The 24977-nt window shown below is 45.1% G+C and overlaps 1 protein-coding gene across 5 annotated transcripts in view; it reads left to right on the top strand.

Moving 5' to 3' along the window:
- HECTD4 (HECT domain E3 ubiquitin protein ligase 4) overlaps positions 1-24977 on the top strand; it is a 193138-nt gene that overhangs the window by 129631 nt on the left and 38530 nt on the right. For all 5 annotated transcript variants that reach the window (XM_043557648.1, XM_043557646.1, XM_043557647.1 and 2 more), the window contains exons 35-52: positions 866-1019; positions 1951-2231; positions 2451-2640; positions 3670-3751; positions 5418-5620; positions 6274-6409; positions 7232-7414; positions 7900-8064; positions 8458-8627; positions 9543-9658; positions 16819-16922; positions 18716-18877; positions 18991-19139; positions 19420-19499; positions 21309-21472; positions 22100-22337; positions 23319-23455; positions 23882-24008. In XM_043557648.1, the coding sequence (XP_043413583.1) occupies positions 866-1019; positions 1951-2231; positions 2451-2640; positions 3670-3751; positions 5418-5620; positions 6274-6409; positions 7232-7414; positions 7900-8064; positions 8458-8627; positions 9543-9658; positions 16819-16922; positions 18716-18877; positions 18991-19139; positions 19420-19499; positions 21309-21472; positions 22100-22337; positions 23319-23455; positions 23882-24008 (2841 nt within the window). The remainder of the gene's footprint in view (positions 1-865; positions 1020-1950; positions 2232-2450; positions 2641-3669; positions 3752-5417; positions 5621-6273; positions 6410-7231; positions 7415-7899; positions 8065-8457; positions 8628-9542; positions 9659-16818; positions 16923-18715; positions 18878-18990; positions 19140-19419; positions 19500-21308; positions 21473-22099; positions 22338-23318; positions 23456-23881; positions 24009-24977) is intronic.

Raw genomic sequence — 24977 nt, 5'->3', positions numbered from 1 at the left:
GGGAGCACAGAAACAGTGTGTGTAGGCACAGGGATCCAAGACAGCATAGAAAGTTGAGGAAATGACAGCTAATTTGTGTGGCTTTTTACAAGAGCTGCTTGGTGCGGGGAGGGGCCTCTGGATCTACAGTGAAAATGAAAAGATCCCAAAAGGTCTTTAATTGTGTTTGAGGAGAGGTAGGGTGGGAGTTTTAAAAATCAACAGGTTTTCGGGGCACCTGGGTGGTTCAGTCAGTTAAGTGTCTGACTCTTGATCTCAGCTCAGGTCTTGATCTCAGGGTCGGGAGTTCAAGCCCCATGGTGGGCTCCACGCTGGGTGTGGAGCCTACTTAAAAAAAAAAAAAATTAGGGGCACCTGGGTGGCTCAGGCAGTTTTAAGCGTCCAACTTCTGTTCAGGTCATGATCTCAAGGTTTGTGAGTTCAAGTCCCACATCGGGTCCTGTGCTGGCAGCTCAGAGCCTAGAGCCTGCTTCGGATTCTGTGTCTCCCTCTCTCTGTGTCCCTCCTCTGCTCACACTGTCTCTCAAAAATGAATGTTAAAAATTTTTTTTCAAAATAAAAATCAACAGGTTTTCATCACAGGAAGAAAATGGTGATTCTTCCCTATTAATCAAAATATGTTCCTTAGTTTTGTGTGAATTCTATTTGGTTTATTTTGGTAGCTAATGGAATACTGAGTAGGTTAGAGAAGAGGTTGGGCAAGAGGAGGCCTTTAATGCAGGGAGGCTGAGAGGGAGGATTCACCATGCCTGCAGGCTTGCCATGGCTTCCTCGGATTCTCACCTTGCTTTTTTTCTTTTTTTTTTTTTTTTTTTTCCTTTTTCTTTTCTTTCTTTCTTTTTTTTTTTTTTTTAAAACTCTGTAGGTGGCTCCACAGAGGCCGTGCACTCAGGGCTCGCCCGTCAGGTCTCCAGCCTTCTCACCAACCATCTTGCCCGAGCAACTGAGTGCTGTGGCAACCAGGCCGCCGGGAACGATGCCCTCCAGGATGTCCTTAGTCTTCTCAATGATCTCTCAAGGTATGGAAGGCCCAGCCGGAGCTGTGGGAGAAAGTGGCTTTCCTCTTGAATGATTGGGGTTCCTTTGGGTGGTGATTGTCTTTGAAACATCTAAATTATGAGGCCATTCTGACCTGCTCCTGCTTCAAGAACAATAGAGAAGAAAAGCATTGGAAAAATAGTAGTTCCAAAGTGTGAGGGTTATTTAGGTGAATATCTACATTATAAGATGATGTCATTTGCTTTAATGTTTTGCTGGCAACAGCTGCTAGCCTTTCAAGTAGATACAGTTGCATTAAGTAACCCCAAATCCTTACCCTTATTATATAGCAAGGTAAAGAATAATCAGTCAGGACCTGGACCTGTAATTGACTCCTGTTCTCATACTGTGTCTTCAGAAAGAAGATAATCTGCGGGGGGGGAAGAGGGTGGTTGGTTGATAACATCCTGGGTGAGTGGTGAGTTCCACAGCGGCTTGTCTACATAAGGCTGCTGTTCTTTGGTTTCTGCTCGACTTGGTTTTCTTCTCAGTGAGATGTCACAGGTTCAGCTGGGACAGATTGCAGACTGTTGAGGCTTATACAATACTGTGTGGTATCTTTGGTCTTGAAGCACTCCTTAAAAAGGAATAAAAGGTTAAACGGAAAGTCTCCTGGTTTGGATTTCAGAGTCGTAGTGCCCTGTGAATCATGCTGAACTGTAGCATCGCGATTAAGTAAACATTGGGCATCAGCAACTGCTCAGAAATGTTTCGTTTTGAGTGGTCGCTTGTGAGCCTTCGTTAGATATTTACCGAAAAGCTCAGATTCAGATCTCCTTTATAAAAACACAATGCCGAATGTGTGTCTTCCTCGTGAATCCGTTTGTTCGTCCTCGTTTAGGGAACTCTCACGTCTGAACTTCTACAGACCAACATGCCCAGTGTCGTGTGCCTTTTCTTCCCTCTTTCCAGGAGTCACATAGGTAAAGCCATCCTGAGCCAGCCAGCTTGTGTGTCCAAACTCCTCTCCCTGCTGCTTGACCAGCGCCCATCTCCAAAGCTCGTCCTTATCATTCTTCAGCTGTGCCGGGCGGCGCTCCCGCTGATGAGCGTGGAAGACTGTGGCAACGTGGAGCTCCCACCGTGGAGCTACTCCGTTCCCTCCCTAAACAGTGAGCAGGAGGATCCCAGCGACCCAGCGTCCAAGATAGCCTCATTGCTCTTAGCAAAGCTGGCAGATTACGTGGTCCCAGGTGAGCAGTTCCTGGTCCCAGCAGGGCGCTGTGGCACCCACTTCCCGGGGCAGGCCAGACTGAGCTTTCCACAGTCTATCACCTGTAGCTGCTGCTGTGCCTCCTATGATGAGAGAGGAGGAGAAGGGAGAGGGAGGAAGAGAGACTCCAAAATCTGAGCTTGCCCTGTGCCGGGGAGCTGCACAAATAACGTTGTGATTTTTCTGTTCGCTTTCAAAGGATGTCAGACAGTTCTCTCTCCAACTGCTTCTGAACCTGACACTACGTTGACGAAAACCAGTCCCAAGAGTTCCTTAAAAGGAGATAAAGATCCTGGAGAAGAGAGTGAAGCAGTGGATGGCAAGCTGTCTATCTTTATCCACAAGCGGGAAGACCAGTCATCCCATGAGGTTCTCCAGCCGTTACTGAGGTAACTGATGATTGTAATAGCTCTGTGTCCTCAGACTCTGTAAGCCCCTTATGTACATCAACTATCTCCACCCCCTTGACAACCCTAAGAAGCAACCACTATTCCTGTCATCCCTGTTGTTACAGTGGAGAAACTGAGGCAGAGCTGAATCACAGACGCAGGCCTCTGACCGCAGAGTACAAGCTGTTGTCCATGACTCGGTACTGTTTCTTCAGACCCAACAGAGAGCAAAAGCCCTGTTGAGAATGTATTGTTTGTGCTCAGTGGAGAGTCTGCGGTGTGATTTGGGCTTCGAGAAGGAATAACGCAGGCTGGTTTTAGTTATTGGCATCTTTCAGCCATTGGTCAGTTTAAGGATACCATTGACTGTGAGGTGGAGAAATAAGAGAAACTTTTTAAAACTTTAATTCACTGAAGGTGAATGGTATGATTGCTCAACGAGAAAGTACAAATATACTTACTGTCCAAAGATTACAGACCTCCTGGGCCCTGTTAGTGGGAGCCCGGGCGATGGGAAGGCCTACCACAGCACACGAGGGAGTTGAGGACGCCTGTGTATGTCTCAGGTGGAAGACTTTTTTCTCCAGATAAATGATTTGATGATGGTGTCCTCCTCATAATTGGTCCCTTGTCTGCCATCATGGCAGCTGGAAGCACTCCTGGGCTACTGTATGAACCAATAGGGCCAGGCAGGTCCTGCTAGATGCGGAAATCACCAAGAAGCATTCTTGGGCATTGCAGGATTTTAGAGTGCAAATTTGGTGAAGGAGTGTTCGGAGAGGCAGAGGAAGCTGAGTTGTCAGAAACATCCAGTCATTCACACCAAGGCATCCAATTCATGCTGCAGTTAAAGTCCCCTCACTTTGGGATTTAGATCACTTCCCGAGTGCCTCCCAGGCCTTCTTGGGATCATAGGTTCGGAGTCTCGAGTTTGTTCAGCTCCGACCAGCACTAGGTTGCCCCACGGGCATGCAGTGCCACCTTGACCTTGCCCGTAAGATGGCCCCCTCTCTCTGCCTTCCCTTCTAGTAGCTCCGAAGGACGGCCCTTCCGACTTGGCACTGGCGCCAACATGGAGAAAGTTGTGAAAATGGACCGAGACATGACGAAGGTAAACCCGATACGGAAGTATTTGCCCTGACAAGACCCACGATTGAAGGGCACTTACCATGCTTTCGGTTTTCAAGAGACACTTAAAAAAAAAAAAAAAAAAAAAAAATTCAAGTTACCACAAGGAGGCAGGGTGAGAAATCGAAGTTACTGGCTTAACTGAAGCTGTTTTCAAGAGAACTAGTTAGAATCAGTTTGTCATTAATGTTAAAATATAAAAGAGACCTCTTGGTTTTGACCTAGAAGTTTTTTCTTAGTTCTGTTAAGAAAGTTGTGCAGCCTATGGGCACCTGGGTGGCTCAGTTGCCTAAGTGTCTGACTTCAGCTCAGGTCATGATCTCACAGTCTGTGGGTTCGAGCCCCGCGTTAGACCCTTGCTGACAGTTCAGAGCCTAGAGCCTGCTTTGGATTCTGTGTCTCCCTATCTCTACACCTCCCCCACTTGCCCTCTGTCTCTGTCAAAAATAAACATTAAAAAAAAAGTTTTGCAGCCTAAAACCGCAGGACACCTGGGTGGCTTAGTCAGTTGACCGTCCAACTCTTGATTTTGGCTCTTGATTTTGGCTTGGGTCATGATACCACAATCACGGGATCGAGCCCCGCATTGGGCTCCATGCTGAGTGTGGAGCCTGCTTACAATTCTGTCTCTCCCTCTGCCCCTCTCACCCGTTGCACACATGCGCTCTCTCGCTCTAAGAGTAAGAAATAAAAAATGAAGTTTTGTAGCCTAATAATACTTTAAAAGCGATCACATGTGAAAGGTTAGAAGAGTAATAGATAAGAAATAAAGACACATAGCTCATAAAAAATAGAAAAATATGCCCACATTTACAAATTACACAACAAAGGATTAAAAATAGTAATATATCCTTTTTCATCTGTCACACGAAGTTAAGATTGAGAATACCTGTTGCGGTCAAGATGAGAGTAAATAGTCCTTCTCAAGTATCTCGATACAACCATGCTCTTCATGTTCTGTTGATAAGAAAACCAAGTAGAATCTGTATACCCCTAAATACGGGATTGATTAAACAATTGTTATGTGTCAATTATACCTCAGTTTTTTTTTTTAATTTAAAAATTTAAATTATATGCATATAATGAAATACCATACAACTATATAAAGAGCTGGGTAGATCTGTATATACTGATATCAAAACACATGATATTTTTGTTAACTGATAAAAATAAATAGAAAAACTGTGTGAAGTAAGATCCATGATTATGTATGCCAAAATTTGCATGGAAATAGGGGCGCCTGGCTGGCTCAGTTGGTTAAGTGTCCGACTTCAGCTCAGGTCATGATCTCATGGTTCGTGGGTTCGAGTCCCGCGTTGGACTCTGTGCTGACCACTCAGGGCCTGGAGCCTGCTTCGGATTCTGTGTCTCCCTCTCTCTCTGCCCCCCACCACTCATGCTCTGTCTCTCCTCTCTCAAAAATGGATAAACATTTAAAAAAAAAAAAAACTGCATGGAAAGAAATCTAGAGGACTAACAATTGTGTGACTGGGTGAGGACATGGGATGTTTATGGGAAATTAACTTTCTACACATAGTATTTTGACATGTGAATTTTTAGAAATGAGCCCGGGTTGCCTTGGTAACCGAGAAGCAGGCTTTAACAGGTAAGGAAGCTGAGTGTGGTGACTGTCTCAAACCTCCCTCCAGGGCGGCTGCTGTGAAGTGATTACAGAAGAGGCCGCAGCCGCTCTTCGGAAGGCAACCAAGTGGGCACAGTCTGGCCTCATCGTCAGCGTTGGGCCACCTGTAGAGTCCATCAACCCAGAGACTGTGAGCGGACTGTCCACAGGCGACAAGAAGAAAACCGCCCAGACCTCCATTTGCCGAGAGAGGAACTCGGAGCTCGCAAGGTAGTCTTTCCCTGTCCATGTTTTTTTCAGAGCTACTTTGTAATGGACTTGTGGTTTGGGTTTTTATCGTCTGTCATCCCCTCGACCTGCCAGAAAACGAGGACTGAGGGCTTAAAATACCCAGCCGAGGTTGTGGCGGGTGAATAGGGTGGCGCTGCTGGCCAAGTGGGCAGCTATAGCCAGAGGGTTGTATTTCTGAGAAAGGCCGCCACCAGGAACACCAGCTATGGCTTTTCTGAGCATTAGTAAACTCAGGTCTTACTGCCTCTGTTTCTTCCAAACGATACTTCCTACCAGCCCAACTGTATACAATAACCTCTAAGGAGTAGAGAGGAGTGAGTGTTGCCTCCAACAAGTCTGCAAGGTGTTCTATTCTTTCAAGCCAGGAATTAGGCGTCTTCCCTCAATCCTGATGGTTTACGCGGTTCAAGGTTGAGGTGTGTTGTTTCAGAGGATTCTTCAGCTACTGGAAGGAATATGAATGAAGTGATTTTTCTTTTCCTGATGATAATTTAGCATCTCTTTTTCTCAATGAATCCACTTTTTCCTGTATGATTAGAAAATTTTTCCATCTGATGATAACCCTAAAAGCCCCCTCATCTGCATTCTTAACCATCCCTGGGCATTGACCCTTTCCCTCCCGACGCTTGCAGGACTGACCCCGTCCGACCCTTCATCAGCGGGCACGTGGCAAACAGCATGGCCGCAGAGGTGATTGCCTTGCTTCATAGCTTGCTGATGGCACCCGAGTCAAATGCTGCTCAGATATGGACCACAACAGCAGAAAAGGTTAGCACGGTGTCACTGCCTAATCGAGGAAACGAGGAGGAAGTTTGTGTTCTGTTTCAGCATTTGAATCCTGCCTAGCAAGGGTCATATTCTAGTAAAGAGAGATTTCCCAAATTGGCCAGATAGACTGGTTAGCTGTTCTCCCACCCCCACCAACACCACATATTTGCTTTGGTTTAGTGGTTTCACCTCTGTTAATCTATGTCCCCTGTCGCTGCCAGTTCTAATTTTGCAGAAGACCGGACTGTATTCTCAGGGAAAGAACGGAACTCCTTGTTTCTCTTTGCTTGTGTTTGATTGGCACTGACACTAGGAAATCACACAGCCTTGGTTTATTGGATTTGTTACGTGTATTTACTAAGTCCTGAGGAGGTCCCTGTGATTTATACCCCCAGACTGCTCTATCAGTAATTCATCACTACAAACAGAAGTCTAGTGTCCTAAAATCTGGGGATCTGTAATCAATTCCCATTTTCCCACTGTCATTTTTCAAGTGAGTGCCTTATAGCACGTCCTCAAAGAAAGTGGGTATTGAGATGTAGGCAGTATGCTGTGATGGTTTTCCATCAGGTTAAGATTTTGCTTTCGTTCTGTTAACACAGTGTTTGTCCCATATACTGAGGTTGTGTGTGTGCAGTCCTAATTCTATAAGGCAGATACGGCATCAGTCAATGGTCATACCTCGTAGTTACTTCATCCCTCCCATAACCGAAGTTCCTTCGGGACACGGGAGCCAGGCACTGTTACAGACACTTCATCACTCTTAGTATCAAAAATGACTAAAGCTTTAACTCCTACTACATGGCTGCTTTTTCAATGTAGGTTCTGTCTCGTGCGCTGATGTACATTCCACAGTTGGGGAAATACGCAGAGAGCATTCTGGAAAACGGCAGCAGCAGTGGCAGGAAACTCGCCAAACTTCAGAGAATCGCCCGCCAGGCTGTCGCTGCACTGTGTGCTCTCGGAGGATTCAAAGAGACCATCAAGATAGGGTCTGAGGTTCAGGTAACCAGCCAGCGTTTCCCAAGTCACTGCTCTCCCCAAGTCACTGCATCCATTGATTAATTGATCATCTGTAAGATGGCATCATCCACCCGAATGGACAAAGATCCTTGTTCTTTTGAGCTAAACAAGGAATCTGAGAAACTCACGAATTCTAATCCACACCGTGCTACAGATTACTTAAATATTAGTACGGTATTATATAATGTTAACTATAATACTTGTGTCCTATGGTGTCACTAATATTTTAGAGTTGGGAGTTTGAGAGTCTGTCATCTTGTGATGACCTTGACACAGATTTTAGGGCCTATTATTTTAACTCCCATTCAGTGCATGGTACCTGCATTGTAATAAACATGCAGTAATTCCTGCATTCTTGTAATGCCAACTGACAACAGCTGCGAATTTGCTCCTCCCCGCCTGTCGCATGAGAGCATTACGAACACCATCGTTGCTGGCCGGCAGTTCTAATCCATCGTTGTCTCTAGGTTTTAGGTAGAGGAATATCAGGAAGCATCGGAGTAGTGGCTTCTATCAATGAACAGGAAGGTATAGCTACAGTCAGATTCCCACCCATAGACTGTAGAAAGACTTCGCAAGCGTCAGACACATTGACTATTCCATTGTCTAGACTTTGTGTTCCAAGATCAGAGGTAAGGTGATTTTTAAATGCATTATCACATGTCACTGCAAATGGTAACCATACCGTAATGAGCAATATGCACATTCATAGTGCAGAGGCACAAATACCTGGTTATCTTAAATGCTACTTGGGATGTATATTTATGTATTGGGCATAATTACTTAATAGTAACATTTATGTGAAATTTTCACCTAGGTGACGAGATTCATCTCTTTGGTTAGGAATATTCCACAGTGTGTTATGTTTTTAATTGTTTTGGTCTAGTTTGCTATTTTCTGTATGGTGATTTTATTTTTTTAACTGAAATTGTGAGAATTAACTCCAGATAATAATGCCCTCATTTCTTATAAACTAACTACTTGAATTTAACTTTCTGCCATGCCCCCCCCACCACCACCATCAGGCACTGCCTCTTCATAAACTGTCCATTACTGAGAAGGTAGTACAGGCAGTCCAGTCCATGTTGCTTCCTCAGGAGGGAAGTCTCTCTATTCATACCTCACTTCCTGCAACAGGAGATGGGTCAGCTCCTGTGATGGCAGTCGTTCGGCTCCTGGCTGAAATAAGAACAAGGTGAGCACCCGGGCCACAGAGGCGGGGCGGGGGGACTCCACTCCCGGTTTAGTGGGTCCACAGGTGAAGTCCATGCCAACGTGAGAACAGAGACCATTGTCTTGAGCTTTGTTGACTACCTTTTTGTCACATTCCCCAATTTCTGCAAGTTCTGTTGCATTGTGTAATTTCTACACTTTGAAACACTTTAGCTGTTCCCCTAAGAATATAAGTAAGCCATCAAGATGTGGTCTATGGAAAGTGTGCCTAAGGCTCCACCGCTCCGCTTTGGTAAAAGTACCTTGTTCTGTCCCGGGAATCCTTCGGCCACTCTACCTTGTGTAAATGGGTTGGGCCGCATTAGCATACATCTGGTCTGTCGCTTTCCAAACCCACGGTGAGAAAACTGGGGAACGCCCTCAACCGTTGGTGTCAGAAGGAAGAGTAGCGTTTTCTTGCGAATGCATTTATTTGGCACAAAACAACGGCAACAAGTTTCTCTTTTGGCGATGGGACTTCTTAGAAGGTTCTAAGATGCGTTTTGAAGTAGGTGACAGATCAGCATACAGATTTTCCAAGCGTTTGGGTCCCTCTCGCTCCCAGAACACTAATACTGCCCGAGGAGCACAGATGAGGAAGCACTGTTAAGAGATGATGCTGATTTCTCACGTGGCACTCCGTGTCTGCATTTAGGAGAGATGGCAACCGCTTTCCCCCTCTCTGCTTGTCGGCAGTGTCAGCAGTTACTGTGGGGCACAAGGAAAGTTAGACCACTCCAGCTCAGGGGAGCGTGGAAAAAAAAAAAGCAAGAGGAATGGGGAGTGTGAATCTTTTTGTAAATTACGGGACAGAATTGATTGAAATGCTTTTCACAGTTAACTTGTTAGAGAATGAACATTGATGACCTTGAAATATTGTAAATCTTTTAACATTAAGAGCATGCCTGGTCATGGCCCAGCTTTTAGAAGACAGCTTGTTTTGTGAAGAATTCATACAACAGTGTCCTGCAGCTGTTGAAGTGCTCAACCTAGTAGCCCAGGAGTGCAGTGCGGGTAAGTACCTGTGGCTTTCCTTTCCACCCGACTTTATTGAGTTTGTCAGTACATTTCCAATTTGATGATGGAATGCTAACATTTGTGTATACGTGCATGAACTTACACACGCGCAAACACACACTTCAAACTGCTGAGCTCTGCAGACAGCACTTATCACAACTTTTATCTCAGATCTAGAAACGTAAACAGCTTTTACTACATGCAAAGTAGGAAATCAGCATTTAAAAAAAAAAATTTTTTTTTATGTTTTTATTTTCTTTTTGAGAGCCAGAGAGTGCTAGCAGGGAAGGGGCAGAGAGAGAGGGGGACACAGAATCCAAAGCAGGCTCCAGGCTCTGAGCTGTCGGCACAGAACCTGACACAGGGCTCAAACTCCCGGATGGTGAGATCATGACCTGAGCCCAAGTCAGACACTTAACTGACTGAGCCACCCAGGTGCCCTGGAAACCAGCATTTTTAAATTTAACTTGAGGACCATGTCAGTGTCCTCCATTAATTTCATTGCATTTGTTTCCTTGCTAGAACTATCTATGAACCTATAAGGCTGCAGATACTTTCTGACCATTGTCACTGGCTACGTTTGAATTCAGTCAGGAGTTTGCACTAACATCCATCTGTGTGTGTGTGTGTGTGTGTGTGTGTGTGTGTGTGTGTTGAAAAGTTTAAACAAACACAAAAATAGGTACACTAGTATAATGAACCCTCAAGTTCAACAGTACAACTCATAGTCCTGTTTCATTTATGCTATACCCTCCTGGATTATATTTTTAGATATCCTTTTACTCTTAAATATTTTAGTATGTGTCTCTAAAAAAGACCAACTTTTTTTTTTTAATGTTTATTTATTTTTGAGAGAGAGAGAGAGAGAGAGCAAGGATGAGTTGGGGATGGGCAGAGAGAGAGGGAGACACAGAATCGGAAGCAGGCTCCAGGCTCTGAGGTGTCAGCACAGAGCCTGACCTGGGGCTCGAACCCACAAACCATGAGATCATCACTTGATCCAAGTCAGATGCTTAACCATTTGAGCCATCTAGTCACCTCCCCACCCCCCCGACCCGCCACACAACTCTTTTTTTTTTTTTTTTTTAAAGTTTGTTTATTTTGAGAGAGCAAGCAAATGCAAGTAGGGGAGAGTCAGAGAGAGAGCAAGAGAGAGAATCCCAAGCGGGCTTCACACTGTCATCATGCTAGCATGGAGCCTGATGCGGGGCTCAGTCTCATGAACCTTGAGATCATCACCTGAGCCGAAACCAAGGTTCAGACGCTTAACCGACTGAGCCACCCAGGCACCCCTAAAAAATGACCCTTAAAAAAATAACCACAATACTATTATCACATCTGAAAAATTAACAGTAGTTATTTAATATTATCTGGTCAGCATTCAAGTTTCTAATTTTCTCATAAAGTCATACTTGTTTCTGTATTTGTTTGCATTTGTATTTGTTTGTATATTGTTTGCATTTATTCTGTATTTGATCCACATAAAATTCTTACATTGTAACTTCATTGCTATGTCTTTGAATTTTTTCAAAATCTAGATTCCCCTCATCATGTTCTTTTTTGCCTTGCAGTTTATTTTTTTGAAGGGTTTTCCCACAGTCTGGGTTCTGTGGATTGTATCTGTGTGGTGTCATTTAATGTGTCCTCTTGTCTTCACCGGTCTTGTAAATGGGTAGTTGGCCTGGGTGTTTTTAAGGGAAAACGTGTGGTTTGTCCCCAAGGATATAATTGGACTCCACATGAAATTGTTCCCAGTTAGATTAGCGTCCTCCAGTGCTCTAGAGCTGGCCTTTGCATGAACTGTAACTAATAAATGAGCACCTTTAACTTCCATAATGGTTTTGGTTTTATCTTTCATGTGTGTGAGTCATTTTTATTATCCATATTATTTACTATTTCTCATTTCTCTGTTGCTTTTTCAGACACTCCCTAATCTCTTTACTGTCCTTACATTTTTGGTTTTTTTCACGTGGCACCAATTTCTGTGGGTTGGTCTCTGCTCTCTTTATTCTGTATGTGTTTTACTCTTCAAATTTTCCTCCTTTTTTAAGGATAGTGCTGTGCAGCCAGTTAATAAACCTCAGAGAGACCCCGAGCATGAGGATAAGGACAGAAGGAAAGGAATTTGCTAGGCTTCTCAGGGGAAATTGCTTGTGACCAAATGTTTGCCTGTAACTTGGCTTTGTACTTGTGGTTGGGCCTTAGTTCCCTGCCTCTGCTTTTTAATGTTCTTAGCCTAGGTTGCATCATAAGACATACATTAGTGGTTTTTTAGCAAGCATATACTTGCTGAATAAATCAGTCACTTTTCTGTAGGACTCTCTGAGTATCCTTTTATACATTTTATAGAATAAGGGAGTTTTGATCTGTGAGATTAACTTCGGTACTTAATGTATAAGCTAAGAGTTGTCGTAATTTGGAGCAGTGGTCTCAAATGGCTTTAACAATAACCCACCTAACCCATTTTCCCTAATGGAAAAGAACTCTTGTCACAAAGAGTTGGATAGAAATAGGTAGGAAGTACTTATTGCCACAAAAGAGACGACTGTGAGTTTATACACATCAATTTATATCCGAAAATGGTGTCTTATGTCAAATATAATTGTACTTAATAATTCATTTATTAGGTTACCAGAAAGAGCTCTGAGGTTTAAAGTACATAGGAAAGTTTGCTGGCTTCTCAGTCCTTTACCCTTGAATAGTCAACAAACCTACTCTGCACCTGGGTTACTTTGGATTGTAGTTTAGATTACATCTGGGTTACAGTGGATTCTTCTAGCCCACGAGAGAGTCTTAGATTGTCCTTACAACAAATGCTGTTTAATAAATGATTCAAGATGGTGGGTAGAAGGGAAAGAATTCTTCAATTTTTAGTTTTTAACGTATCAAGATTTTTTATTTTGTGTATGAAAATGTCGTGTGAAATTTATACACACTATCTGAATCTTTCAAATGAAAAAAAATTTTTTCAGTGAATTTCTTCCAGTATTTTACTTCATCTGGAATGAAGCAGAAGATTTGGCCATTGTCATGTTGACTTACCCCATCTCAATTTTATAGCTTCTCTAATCCAAGGAAAAGAATACCTAATTCCATTTGGTCTCAGATAGCACTATGCTACAGAGCTTTTTCTCATGAAGAAGTATTTCTGTGAAGTTAACTGGATCCCTTGATTGAAGTAGCACAGGAAACCTATTGATACTGAAGACAAAGCATATAGAAACCCCTGAATTCCCACCTTTTATTCTTGCAGAAGCCAGAACTTCTCAGGTTCACGTGTGTTTCCTTCTCCCTACCTTGTTAAATCTACACATTCCCTGAGCCAGAGGTTCCCCTCAGACTCTGAAACCTCATACGAATCCCTGGGAAACAGGTTTAAAATGCTTTCCGAGCTCCACCCAAAAGTCCGAATCATCAGTTGAAGGTGACCCTGGGCAGTTGTGATGGGAGGGGCCCCCGACCTGCTCTAAGCTTTGCCTGACCCACCTTCAATTTTGTGGCTTCTGCTCGTGGGCATTCCCTCCCTTGCTATCCAGGCCTCTCAGCTCTTTCTCTTGGAGGGACCCCCAGCCTCGTGAATACCCCACATTTAAAACCAGTCATTATTTCCTCTAGAGTCAGCTCTCCTTTCTGACTTCCCAGTTTTTAGGTCATACTGAGACTATTTTTGAGGCTCAGATATGGAGTCAAATATGACAGAGCCCTCCTTCCTATCCTTCCATATCCAATCAGTTGCCATGTTCTATTCTTCCTTTGAAATGCTCCTGAGATTTAGCCCTTTCCTCCCCATTTCCATTACCAGCTTCATAAGCCAGGTGCTTTTTCTCTTGTGTTTAGACATGTGTGTTATTCTGCCAACTTTTACTGCTTGCATCTTGCCTTTCCACGTCACAGTTGGCTTCCTGAAGGCCTGCTTTGAGTGGCCCTCAAGAGCATGGAGCTGTCACCGAGAGGCTGGCTTTCCTGAGCATAGTTACCACCGTGAAGTTGTCATTTACAGATTGGAATGAGTTCACAGCCAGTTCTGGCTGTTACTTGTTACTCTGGCTGTAGTACAGTCAGTCTTGCCTTTCCTGAATATGAAGTGTAGAAACTTTTTATTCTCACAGTAGATAGCGTAAAAACTCCTCTTATGTGAAGCCTATCTTATGGTAGATGTGCCTCACCCCCGCCAGGTAGTTGCCATTCTTCCCCCTAAGAATTGCTTTTCCCTTACCTGATAGGATTCTAGCCGTCATCCTTGAAATATCTGCCCGACACTGGCTACTGCTTTATTGTAAGGACATTGTTGCCCACGTCACTCCCTGGATCATCTGGTATTTTGTATATAAATTTTCTTGGAATAAATTTTTAATTTGAACAATAATAATCAGAAAGTGTTTATCAAAGTTAGCTGGGCTCTTTATGACTAGTGTATGTATGTAACGGACTTCATGAATCTTGTAACGGAATGGTTTCCTATTTGATTTGTCCCCTGGGAAACATAGGCCTGAACGTGTGTCCCACTCCAGGTGTAAAGAAAGGACAGGGGCCACACACCCCATGGCCTGGCCTCGCTTCTTCCTCCACTTTAAATCTGTTTGGTCTTTGTCTCCTCTTTCCTGTTGCCTTCTAACCCATATCATTGGGTCGCATTAGGTGCCAAGTGTCTGTCCGTGAGGTATAAGTCAATAAATTTCTCACCAATATCCTAAACAACCTCTGTGTTTTAACTTCCATTGGACTACTTTTTTTAAGGGGGAAGAGCGCAAGGGGGTGAGCGGCAGAAAGGGGGGGGGGTTGCGGGGACAGAGGATGGGAACCGGGCTCTGTGCTCACATGCTGACAGCAGTGAGCCTGATGTGGGACTCAAACTCACGAACAGTGAGATCATGACCTGAGCTAAAGTCGGACGCTTGACTGACTGAGCCACTCAGGTGCCCCTGGACTACTTTTTATTTCTCCTAGGACCTCTTTTTTTTTTTTTTTTTTTTTTTTTTTTTTTAATGAGGTATAAGTCACATACCATACGATTTACCATTTTGAAGCGTTAGTGTATTCACAGAGCTGTGTCTTCATCACTATCTATTTCCAGAACTTTTTCATCCTCCCACATACAAACTCTTTGCCAATGAAACAGTAACTCCCCTTTTTCCCTCCCCCAGCTCCTGATAATCTCTAATCTACCTTCTGTCTCTATGGATTTACATCTTCTGGGTATTTCACATCAGTGGGATCGTACAATATTTGTCCTTTTTTGGTCCAATTTCCTTCACTTAGCATAATGTTTTCAGGGTTCATCCATGTTGTAGCAGATCTCAGAGGTTCATTACTTTTTATGGCTGAATCCCATTCCATTATGCATAGACCTCATTGATGAATTTACGAATACTTGTGTTTGTACTTTTTGGCTATCATGAATAATGCTGCTGTAAATACGTATATACAAGAATTTATGTGGATGTATGTTTTTAGTTCCCTTGGGCCTATCTAGGGGTGGAATTGCTGGGTGATACAGTGATCCTGCATTTAACTTTTGAGGAACTGCTTTCCACAGTGGCTGTGCCATTTTCCATTGCCACCAGCATCGCATGGGGGTCCTAATTACTCCACACCCTCACCAACTTTGGTGTTACCTGTCTTTTTGATTAGAGTTCGCCTAGTGGGTGTGGTCTGTTTGAATCCTTTGCCCATTTTAAGTGGGTTGTCGTTTTGTTGTTAAGTTGTAAGAGTTCTTTACAATTTTAGCTCTGTTAGTTCCTGATCAGATATAATAACATCAATCTTTTCTCCCATTCTGTGGGTTGTCTTTTCACTTCGTCGGTAGTGTCCTTTGAAACACACAAGTTTTTCATTTCGGTGAAGTCCACTTTATCTCCTTTTTCTTTTGTTGCTTGTGCTTTTGGTGTCCTATTTCAGAAGCCGTGGCCTGATCCGAAGTTGAAGATTTACACCAATATTTTCTTCTAAGAGTTTTACAGTTTTAGCTGTAAGGTTTTTTCAGGTCTTTGATCCATTTTCGCGTTAATTTTTGTGTGTCGAACGAGGTACTCCTAAGACCTCTGACTCTTGACTCTCCAAGACCATTTCCCATATTGCCAGACCACCTGGAACTTCCTTCCTTCTCTGCTTATTGAAACCCTGTCTTTTCTAAGACCGAACTTAATGCTGTCTTTCTTTATGAAGCCATCTTGGGTCCTGGAATGAAGTGATCACCCCCTCCTCCCTGCCTGTGTTTGTGCTTAGATCATATCACATACTGCGGCCTTGGACCGTGTTCGTTCTTGTATATGTAAATGCATGCACACATCTCCTCTGTCCTCCCAGAATGGGAGCTTTGGTTCATGTATCTTTGTATTCTCCAGAGAATCCCAAGCAGCCTCTGCACCATCAGTGCAGAGCCGGATGCAGGGCTTGAACTTGTGAACTGTGAGATCCGTGACCTGAGCTGACATTGGATGCTTAACCACCTGAGCCACCCGGGTGCCTCAGATACTAGATTTTTTATTATTTTTTTATTTTTATTTTTATTTTTTTTACATTTTTATTTATTTTTGGTAGGCAGAGAGAGAGAGAGAGCGCGCACAAGTGGGGGATGGGCAGAGAGAGAGGGAGACACAGAATCGGAAGCAGGCTCCAGGCTCTGAGCTGTCAGCACAGACCCCCATGTGGGGCTTGAACCCAGAACTTCCAGATCAGGACCTGAGCCGAAGTCGGACGCTTAACCGACTGAGCCACCCAGGTGCCCCGATACTAGATTTTTAAAAAAAATAATTTCAATAATGGGAATAGAACTTCCATTTATTGCGTGTTCGCCCTGTGCCGGGGACTTGGCTAAAGGCTCCACTCGTGTCACTTCATTTCATCTTCGTGACAACCTTGTGAGGCACAGGTGCCATTGTTAACCCCCATTATCAGAAGTGAGATGGTACATATCTGAGTGATGAAGCCAGATTCTGGATCCAGGCAGCTCAACTTCAGAGCACGTGCACTTGGCCACATTGCTGTGCTGCTGAGCTGTGTGTGGTAGACAGAGCTGTCTCAGGATATTTGCTCTTCTGTAAGAATTTTGAGTGATCTCGGAAGCCGTTTGTCACCTTAGCCCTACTCCAGAAGGGTTGGCACTCTCTCGGGGGTTGTGGGACTTATTTTCACGTATGCGGTGGATTCCCCTCCAGGAGAGCGACTGGCAGTTGTGGAGGTACAGTGTGAACGGCTACGGATGCTCTACCGGGACTGCGCTCGGCCCCCACCGCCTCCACTGCAGGCCGACCGGAGACAGGTGAGCCCCGTGCCGTGCGAGGCCACAGCGCACCGCGTTAAAGGATGCCGACCGGCACGTTAGTAACCTTTAGAACGAGCGTTCACAAAGCCCTTTGGAGGGACGCACTCCTGTGATGACGTGCTGTCATCTTTGAATGTCTGAGCACATTGATTTGACATCCTGAGTATTGAAAGATGGTGGCAAAGGAGCAGAACTCCATTTGTAAATAGTTTCTTAAGGTGTCAATAACAGAAGAAAAGCTTTTTTCAAACCTTTAGTTATATAGTCTGTCTTACAGAGGAATAAGCATGTGTATGTAGAGAGAGGCTGAGAGGTGATTAAAAAGCAAAAGTGGTGAAGTGTTGAGAGTTGATACCTCTGTGAATGTTCTTAGCTTATTCGTAATAGCCCCAAAGTGGAAACAACCCAAACGTTTATCACCTGATGAACGAAGATGCCTTCATCGTGTATGCATATCGGGTGTATCCGATGGAATGTTATTCAGCCTTGAAAAGTAATGAAGTAGTAACACATGCCACAATGGGAAGAAACCTGAAATCATGCCAAGCCAAAGAAGCCAGCCACAAAAGACCACGTGCTACGGGATGTCCTGTGTATGAAGTGTCCAGAACGGGCAGATCTAGAGACAGCAGATGGGCGATGCCGGGGGCTGTGGGGGAAAGGGTACGAGGAGGGACTGCTAGTGGCTTCAGGGGGACAGAAACACCAAAAAGTTGATGGCGGTGATGGTTGCTCAACTCCAGTAGACTAGAAACCACTGAATCGTATGTACACTTTAAACAGGTGAATTGTATGTTACGTGATTTATATCTCGAAAAATCGGTGCATCTAGGTAACAGTGTACAAAAATTGCTGTTGTGATTTTTCTGTAGATTTGAAATTATTTCAAAATAAAAAATTAGAAACATATGGAAGACGAAGTGTCCCCTGAAATCTCAACATCTGGTTAACATTGTCACGATAGCCACGTGATGTGTCACCTGTACTTTTTCATGACCATGGGGCTGTTTACCATCTAACTTTTCTCCCTCAGTAACTGCATAGTCCAGCATACACTTGTGCCTCAGTTTCCCCACGTAGGCTTTTCTTGTTGCCCTGCATTGTCTCTAGTTTCCACCACAGTGATTTGATGAATGACACTGGAGCTCATCACTGTATGCATCTTTCAGCCCTTTCCTTAGGATAAAAACAAAACTCACAGGTTAAAAAAATGTGCTTTTGTCAACAGAGTAGCATGAAGTTTAGGATGAGATTTATTAAAAGTTATGAAAGAAAAAGACAATTTTTTCAAAAAAGCCAATGTAATATTACTTCTTGGCTTTGAGCTGAATAGTAAATCACAGGGATAAAAACTGTGACCACTGATGGGTCTGCAGCTTGGTGTGTAATCGCACAAGCAGGAAGACAGGGCAGGGGTGAGGGCCTGCACGCGTCTGTGGAAGGAGGAGGAGAGATGTAGGAATGAAAACCTCGTTTTTCATCACAGAAGCGATATCCCGAAGGGAATTAAAAATGGCATTATAAGCATAGAAGGAGAAGGGAGGTAAGTTTCAGAGTGAACCGTTAAAGAGCTACAAGAGCGATGGTTTCTAGAGAACAGCGCTGGGCATAGCAATGGAGACTGCCTTTGTTTTTAAATAAAGAGAAGTTTTCCTTTGGAAAAACAAGCCACGTTCTTAAAAGATGTACCTATATTATAATGCCACTAAGATAAAAACTTTTCTTCTTTGAGGGGGTACAAAGATCTGTGTTTGCAGTTGTATTGAATGAGACGCTTTCCCCCGTCACAGCCCAAAGAGATCACTTGGAGCCCCTCGAGAGTGTTCCCGCCTGTCCGAGCCTGCATGTTCTCGTCACGCCTGACTTCTGTCACCTTCCTGGCTGACCCCAGCGCTGGGGGCGGTCTGCCCCGGGGCACATTTATCTATGCCACCTCACCACTGCCAGTGCAGGTGAGAAGTCACACGGTCTCTCGCCTCTTTCCTTCATATTTGAAAGAAAAAGCAAGTTCCAGGAACCCAAGTTGAGCCCTCTGATTGCCTGCCCGCTTCTGGTGTTTCCTCAGGCCCCTTCTTTTTACTGGGAAATTGAAATTGTTTCCTATGGAGATACTGATGACGACACGGGACCAATAGTTTCCTTTGGCTTTGCCACAGAAGCAGAGAAACGAGATGGGGCTTGGACCAATCCAGTGGGGACTTGTCTTTTCCATAAGTAAGTGGCTACTATTGCTGTTATTTAAAAAAAAAAAAAAAAAAAAAAGTAGTGGGTGTGGGTGTTTAATACTGGAATAATATCCTCGTAATCTCAATCTCCAAAAGTGTATAAAATACCAGTTGGAAGTATATTCAAATTGAGGGAAAGAGAATAGCTCTTAGGAGTTCTCTTCGAATTACCCTGATGCCACCGAAGCCCCTGGGCCCGTTCATGACTCAACTGCCTCTGTGTTGGCCAGGGAGCCTTGTCTTTGACTTTCCTTTGCTTTCTTTCATAGCAACGGCCGAGCGGTGCACTACAATGGCTCCAGTTTGTTGCAGTGGAAGAGCGTGCGCTTGGACGTGACTCTCTCTCCTGGTGAGCGAAGCAGGAGCCTTTTTTTTTTTTTTTTTTTTTTTAACACTGCGTATTTCTGCTATTCCCTGGTTTTGTCTAAATAGGTTGAAAGTAAATTAATTTAGCAACTGGAAGTGGGCAGTTGGTTAGTGAAAGCCAAGTACTTGTCATTGCTGTCTGCTAGTGTGTGCCCAACCGCTCATTTCGTGAGGCCGTTTTCATTGAGAAGCCTCCACCTGGTGAGGCAGGAGTCACATCCACTTTTCATTCGTGTCCATCTGTCCATCGTTGGAACCACCTGAGGTTTTGCTTCTGTTTGAAGTTTGGTCTCTTGTCAGCTTTTCATTGATGTGCAGATAAATAGGCTAAAAAAATAAAAAAGGAGAGAGCTCTACCACTAGCCCTGAGGCACTTGGAAAATGCACTATCGGTAGATAACGTGCTGTAGACTTTGTTCCCGGGAGCCTAACGTCAGGTCCCGCTTCGGCAAATCTGCCCGGATGTTTCAGTTACGTAGTTGATTCAATTAAAAAAAAAAAAGATTTTCCTCTTCTTTTTAGCCACCATATAAGTCACTTGCTCTGTGTGGATGAATTGGGATCAATCCTGCCTGATCCAGCAGAGGAACAAAATGTAGGCACTGTCCTCTTGCCGTTAGGAGCCCCCCAAACAGGGGCATCAAGGTGGCCCTGTCAGTTAAGCATCTGACTTTGGCTCAAGTCACGATCCCACGGTTCATGGGTTGGAGCCTGCTTCAGATTCTGTGTCTCCATCTCTCTCTGCCCTTCCCCTGCTTGTGCTCTGTCTCTCCCTCCCTCCCCTGCCCCTCTCTCTCAAAAATAAACACTTGGAAAAAAGAAGCCCCAGATGTGTTGGCTACATAGTTTCAGACAGTGCATCTTAGTGTCAATGAAGCCAAAATCACTGTACGTGGTCGATGGTCTGGGCTGCTCAGATGGGGAAGAGTAAGTCACTCCACCCACCAGATAACCTCGTATAGCTGACTGGGGGTAATTTTGCCATCACTTAACTTGGGGAGCTGATTGTTAAGTTGCACCTTCCAGGGGGTGTAGCATTTTCGGGTATGGTCAAGTTACGACTTGGAGATAACTTCCGGGCAGTTACTTGTCTCTTTCTGGAGCAGACTTCTGGCATTTCAACTGAGTATTTAAGTGTTTTAAGCACCAAGGAGGGTTTGGGGAGAACATGGGAGCCATAGATAGTCAGGATTTGTATTTGTCACTTTCATTTGTTTGGTTGGGTCCCATTTTAGTTGTTGAGAACTTTTGGACTTGGACCTCATGTAAACATGCTACCTTCTCAGAGAAATATGTCTGGGTAGGAATCGAGAATTCACTTTTTTACAACAGAATCTCAACTGGGTGCCTGGGTGGCTCAGTAGGTTAAGCGTCTGTTTATATTTTTAAGACCATATCTAAATCTTTCACAAATTCACTTTATGCCATAAGTAATTCTCTATGTGTCAGTAGAAGAAAACTTACATTCCTCTGTTTAAAAAAAAAAAAAAAATGGTACCAAATGCTTTCCCTTTTTGTCTTGGCTACCAGGAAAATAAAGGCTAAATTTAATATGTAATTGTGGGAATTGATTTAGACACTAGGTATTTTCTTCTGAATAGTTTTGACTTCTCCTTTTAAAATTATTTCTGTTGTGTTACTTTATAGTAAGTACAATATGTAACTCCGTGTCTTTTTCAGTTGTAACTAATGGCATAAACAAAGCTAGTCTGAGATCATGTGGCCTGATCACCCTTTATTTATAATCAGTAAAAGGGAAAACGAGATGTTTCCTTCCTGTTCTCTGCCATAGGTGATGTGGCAGGAATTGGCTGGGAGAGAACCGAGGGGACGCCACCTCCTCCGGGGCAGCCAGCCAAGGGCCGGGTGTACTTCACATACTGCGGGCAGCGCCTGTCCCCGTATCTCGAAGACGTCTCTGGTGGGATGTGGCCTGTGGTTCACATTCAGAAGAAGGCAGGTTCTCTTACTGGGAAGGAAAACAAGTTCTCCTTGGTAATCTGGACCATGCTCCATCACACTGGGGAGGGCAATCTCCTTGACTGAATCCACCATTCAGTTGCTGATCTCATCCAGAGGCACCCTCCCAGACACCCCCCATAATAATGTTGAGTCTGGCACCCCGCGGCCGGTCAAGCTGACGATTAAATTAACCGTCACAGTACGATTGCACATCGTAGACTTAGGGAGCAAATGTGACCCTGAAGAAGCAATGCCTGAGCCAGGTCTAGGCTATTAACTGGTCTTAACTTGGCAAAGTTGGAGGGAAACAATGTCCCCAGTGAAGGGAGCAGCTTGTGCGGTGGCATCAGACGGAAGGGAAGAGTGCTGGGAACAGGAAAGGTGGCTGTCTGAGTAGCAACGAGTGGGAGAGTGAGGTGTGGGAGGGCGGGCGCACCGGCCTGGGCAGAGCCAGGTCTCCGCTCTAATGCACGTGGTCACACCGGCCCCTCTGCCTCGCCCCACATGCTCTCCCAGAGCCGGGGCCATTCTTCTGATGACCTTCACCTTGGAGTGTTAAATAAATAAAATAAGTCAACAACCCTAGCTCCTTTCAAATCCTTTATTTGACCTCCTTCCCAGAACACCAAGACTCGCGCTAACTTTGGCTCCCGCCCATTCGCCTACGCGGAAGGGCAGGCCCACCGCAATGCCGCAGACCTGTGCACCGATCTGGCAGAAGAGATCAGCGCGAACTTTGAGGCCCTGCCCTTTGCCATGGCATCTGACAGTGACAACGACGCTGGCACCAGTATTGCGTCAGACCCCGGCACTCACGGGCCGCCGTGCCGCATTGCCGCTGTGGCCACTGCTCAGCAACGTAAGCCGTCTCCTCCCAGGGCCCCACTGCTTCCTGGGAGTACAGATGCTGCTAATTCATAAATTCTCACTTGGGCAAGCTCTGGTGCCCGTCGGATATGGGGCGATGGGCCCAGTGACCTAAAATGGGGAGCAGGAGCAGCATGGGAGACTAGAAAGCACATTCCCACATACGGGAAGCCTGCCATGGCTCAGTGCTGGCAGAATATTGCCACCTGGAAACGCAAGCCTGAAAGATTGTCCACTTTTGTAAGACAGCTAAAAACCCTAGAATTTTAGGGGTGCCTGGGTGGCTTGGTTAGTAGTCTGACTTTGACTCAGGTCATGATCTCACAGTTTGAGTTCGATCCCCGTGTCTGGCTCTCTGCTATCGGTACAAGCCCACTTTGGATCCTTTGCCCCCCCCCCACCCCGCCCCTCCTCCTCTCTTTCCTTCCTCTCTCTCTCTCTCTCTCTCTCTCTCTCTCTCTCTCTCAAAAATAAACATTAAAAAACCTCAGAGTTTTATTTGAAATCTTTTATCTTTTGTTTTAAAACTGAGGCCATCAAAGACTAAGAAAACACTAATTGTGGAATCTATGTGGTGGGTATTAGATGTGCACTAAAAAACTTGCCTGATTATTTGAAAAACTTCATAATCAAATAAAACCGAGCTTCCTGAACTAAAGGTATCTGCAGACTGTGTCTGACCCTTGGGATACGGGTTTGCAAACTGCTTTAAGACTGTTTACTTCTTTCTCATGATGAAGAACTTTCCAAATTCTTCTCCGAGTTGAATGAATTCTACCCATAAAAACGATCTTAGGATTCAGGATAACGATACATGATTTGTTATTCCTTGGCTTTGTGTTTCGAAATCCCTCCCCAGTGCTGGGAGTCCTTCATGCAAATGAAGATACTGTGGTTTGTCTGAGGGGCAGAAGTTCGTGATTTTTCCAGCCTGCTCTTCCTCAGAATTCACTGTCACTGTGCTCTGTTACAGAATACGATAGTGACACTTCCTGTCATTATAAAGTAGAACTCAGCTATGAGAATTTCATCACCTCTGGCCCAGACCCCCACCCGCCTCCCATTGCGGATGACGAAAGTGATGATGAGGACGATGACGACGTCCCACAGGTGCGAGGCCCGTGGCCCTTGACCAGGACAGGCCGCCGGGAACGATTTTGATGTGAGGGTACAAGGCCGGAGTGGTTACACTTCCCGCTGCGTCCCTGTGTTTGAGCAGTGGCTCTGGAGCATTCACCTTGCAAACCACGTATCGGTAGCGAAGCCTTTTGGGCTCGTTTGCCCAGGACTCCTCTGGGTGTGGGAGAAATGAGGTACCTTGATGCCGCAGTGAGGTCGGGAATCGCGTGATGCTCATTAGGCTTTAGAGGGAAGGGAAGGGCTTGCCGCATGCAGTCCGGCTGTTTTCTCCCCTGGCATCTGAGGGGGTGTTTCTGCGACTGGCCTCAGAGGGGGTGAGAGCTGTGCGTCCGGGAGGGGGCTGGCGCCCACCCGAGCTACTCCCCTTCTGCTGATGCGTTTGCTTTCTCCTTCCAGGAGGACCATTACGCCCTGCTGGTGAAAGCCTGGGAGACCAAGGTGTTTCCTACGATCCGAAGACGCTTCCGCAACGAGGCAGAGCGGAAGTCGGGCCTGGACCAGATAAAGGGTGCCTTGCAACTAGGTCTGGTGCTTTGCGCTTTCCTCGGGAGCCACTCGTGACTTGAAGAGACGTGCTTAGATGAAAGTAGATGTAAATCAGGAAAGGGGGGCTCACCTGAAGTCAGGCCAGACCTAACCGGGTCCTCTACCCGTGCCTTTACTGAACTCTGCGGTTGCCGGCTTTCCTTGCCAGGCTTTTCTTTGCTTGTCCACGTAACTCTGTACGTGGGGGCGTCGATAGGCCGCTGAAATGGAAGTGAAATGGTCATACCGGGAAGTTGATGGCCAAATGATGTGGGTGGCTCTCCAGGCGCAGCTATGCCATTTACTGTCCCTACGACCTTAGGAAAGCTACTTCACCTTTCTGGGCTTTCCTCACCTCTGAGAGGGAACCAGTGATGGTAACCACCTCATCTGTGTATGAGACTTACCTGCCTTATACAGATAAAGCTCCTCCAAAAGCCGCGTCCAGAACATAGGAAGCATTCGGTTCATATGGTTCCAGATGCCACCGTGATGGTGGCAATGGGCATTTTTCTCCCGCTGGCACAGTTCATCCAGCAAAGAATAATGCAGAGCTTGACCCCAGACAGTGAGTCTTGAGTACAGGTAGCTAATTTCTCTTCAGTTTTCCTCGTCTTGTGAAGTACCTGCTTTTCCCCCCAACATGGAGGCCCGGGGCGGGGCGGGGGGGGGTATGTAAGAAGTTTCATTTTTGTCCTATGTGAGCAGCTTTGCTCCACTTTTAACTTGTTCTGAGACTAGGACCCAATAAAGATACCCACTCCCCCCCCACCCACCCCAACCAAGACCTTTATTTTTTGGCCATTTTATATGCTGAGTCCCAGATTTCCAGTGATTTCTTTTTTCCCATATTGGCACCAGGACTAATCAGTTATGTGTACAGCTGTGGCTTTGTTTTTATTTACTTATTTCCTTAATGCTTTCTATCCCCAAAGCTAAGATCTTGTTTAAACATAACCTTAGCCAT

This window comes from Prionailurus bengalensis, chromosome D3 (genome assembly GCF_016509475.1).
Source record: "Prionailurus bengalensis isolate Pbe53 chromosome D3, Fcat_Pben_1.1_paternal_pri, whole genome shotgun sequence".
Lineage (NCBI taxonomy): Eukaryota > Metazoa > Chordata > Mammalia > Carnivora > Felidae > Prionailurus > Prionailurus bengalensis.
This window is presented reverse-complemented; position numbering and strand designations above follow the sequence as displayed.